This window comes from Nanorana parkeri, unplaced genomic scaffold (genome assembly GCF_000935625.1).
Source record: "Nanorana parkeri isolate BGI_ZX_2015 unplaced genomic scaffold, ASM93562v1 scaffold344, whole genome shotgun sequence".
NCBI classification, from domain to species: Eukaryota; Metazoa; Chordata; class Amphibia; order Anura; family Dicroglossidae; genus Nanorana; species Nanorana parkeri.
The window spans coordinates 179,452-181,828 of NW_017306612.1; the positions used below are offsets into that span (position 1 = coordinate 179,452).

Sequence of the window (2,377 nt, forward strand, 5' to 3'; positions counted from 1 at the left end):
GAGTACTGAATGACACACACATGTCACAATGTGGGCACCATTCTTAACAGCACTAAGGACCATCCACCAGCCATGCTGGACAGGGAGAAGGAGGACCCTTGATGTCAAATGACCAGCTGGAGGAAGCTTGGATTTAGGGGAATGTATACAGGGGGGCTTCAGAGAGGATCGGGGGTTCCAAAACTTGGAAGAGAGCTTAATTGCACAAATTGGGAAAAATTGGGTTTTACCCAAAACCCAAAAGAGATTTGCATTATATGGCCAAAAGTCTGTGAACACTTGACCATCAAACCTGTAAGAACTTGTTGGACATCCATCCCAAAACCATTTGCCCTTATTTTGGAATTGGCCTCTCTTTGTGGTTATACCAGCCTCTGCTCTTCTGGGAATGCTTTCCACAAGATTTTGTAGGTTGTCTGTAGGGATTTGGGCCCATTTGTGAGGTCAGGAACTGATGTTGGATGAGTAGGGTTGAGGTCAGGGCTCTGTACAGGACACTTGGGTTCCTCCACACCAAACTGGTCAAAGCATGTCTTTATGGCGCTGGCTTTGCGTACCTCAACTCAATAGCTCCTATGGAATACCTATGTTCCACGGGAGTTGAGATCAGGGCTCTGTTGTGGAGGAACTTAAGTGGCCTTCACAAACTGGTCACACTGTCATGTTTAGTAGGCATGAGGTCAGGGCTCTGCAGGACACCAGAGTTCCTTCACACCATGTCTCTATGGAGCTGGCTTTGTACATAGGGGACAGTCATGTTTAGTAGGGTTGAGGTCAGGGCTCTATGTAGGACACCTGAGTTCCTCCACACCACACTGGTCACCCTATGTCTCTATGGAGCTGGCTTTGTACACAGGGGACAGTCATGGTGGAACAGAAAAGGGTCTTCACCAAACTGGTCACACCGTGTCTTCATGGAGCTGGCTTTGTACATAGGGGACAGTCATGTTTAGTAGGGTTGAGGTCAGGGCTCTGTGCAGGACACTCGGATTCCTCCACCACACTGGTCACACCATGTCTTTATGGAGCTGGCTTTGTACATAGGGGACAGTCATGGTGGAACAGAGAAGGGTCTTCAAACTTTTACCACAAGGTCGGAAGAGTATAATTGTCTAAAATATCTTTGTATACCCTTCGCTGGAAGCACCTGAACTCCATCATTGAGGATCCACATACGTGGCCGTATACCGTTATGTTGATGCGCAGAACAATGCGTCAAATAAAACCCGTGGCTTAAAGGAAAAAAAAATCTTCTTTTATTTCCCTGTAAATCATTTTTACAAGACAATAGACCTCCACTCCCAGATTTAATCAAAAAGTAACAAGTTATTGCAATATGTCAATCTAACATAAAAATGACAATTGTACTAAAAAGCGTTTAACGTCCAAACTGAAGCCGTAATAATAAAAAAAATAATAATAAATGAGATGTCATCATATTCACCCCTTAGATCTTCGGACGCTCCGTATTGCCTCTGACGCGCGTGAAAACGGATTGGAAAATAATCTGTGCCAGGAGCTGACCCCCCCTCCTCCCCCACCCCCAAAAGATGAATGTGACGGCCGTGTCAGCCGCCCTATGTGACAGACTGGTGAGAACAATGAGTTAAAACTAGTGCATGTTTAAAGTAAACTTGTCATGAGAGCCCTACAGGGGTGGCCATTGATGATCGCCTTCTTAAAATGGCTGTTATATTGACCCTCTGGCCTTGATACTTTTTGAGTCATGGACCTGAAACAAGCATGCGGGTCAGGGAAGTCAGAGGAAAGTCATAACTCCTTATCTGCGTGCTTGGTTTGGGTGACTGACTCCGACGGTTGAAGCCAGGGGACCAGGGTGACAGCCAGCATTGTAAGAAGGCGGGTCAGCATTGGCAGCCTCCAAGTGTCTCTCGTGAAAGGTTTCCTTTAACCCCACTCCAGCCACAAGGGTTTGCAATGCGTTCGCCTGATGGCAGTCGTGGGGTTAATGTAGGATACACAATGTGAAAGGTGCAACGGTGTAGATTTGAAGGTTGGTTGGCAGATCATCCCCTCCTCAAGTCATGCAGTTTGTGGGCGACGTTCTCCAGCTCGGCCTCGATGGCGGCCAGGCTCTCCAGTTCTTGTTCCTGCAGGAAAGAAAAGAAAATTAAATAAATCGTCAATTCATTTTTTTACTATGATATATCGCACGATGGTAGAAACACATTGCGCCACATTGACCAATAAGGTCTTGACGCCGCGCCATTTGCATGTCATGCGTTGCTTTATGGAAGATAAATTGCCACGATGGGAGCTACTTAGCACAGCCGGGGCCCCTGACCAGTGCTGGAGACTGCACTTGTTCTGCAGAGGCAAATGGCTGTGTATGTGTAATGCTCTGCTCTAGAAATGG

The 2,377-nt window shown here is 46.8% G+C and overlaps 1 protein-coding gene across 1 annotated transcript in view; it reads right to left on the reverse strand.

Annotated features, from left to right (window-relative positions):
• Window positions 1–2,024: 2,024 nt before the first annotated feature.
• Window positions 2,025–2,377, reverse strand: part of CHGA (chromogranin A) — a 21,635-nt gene continuing 21,282 nt past the window's right edge. The window contains exon 9 of the mRNA XM_018558510.1: window positions 2,025–2,111. Within this exon, the coding sequence (XP_018414012.1) occupies window positions 2,028–2,111 (84 nt within the window). The 3' untranslated portion in view covers window positions 2,025–2,027. The remainder of the gene's footprint in view (window positions 2,112–2,377) is intronic.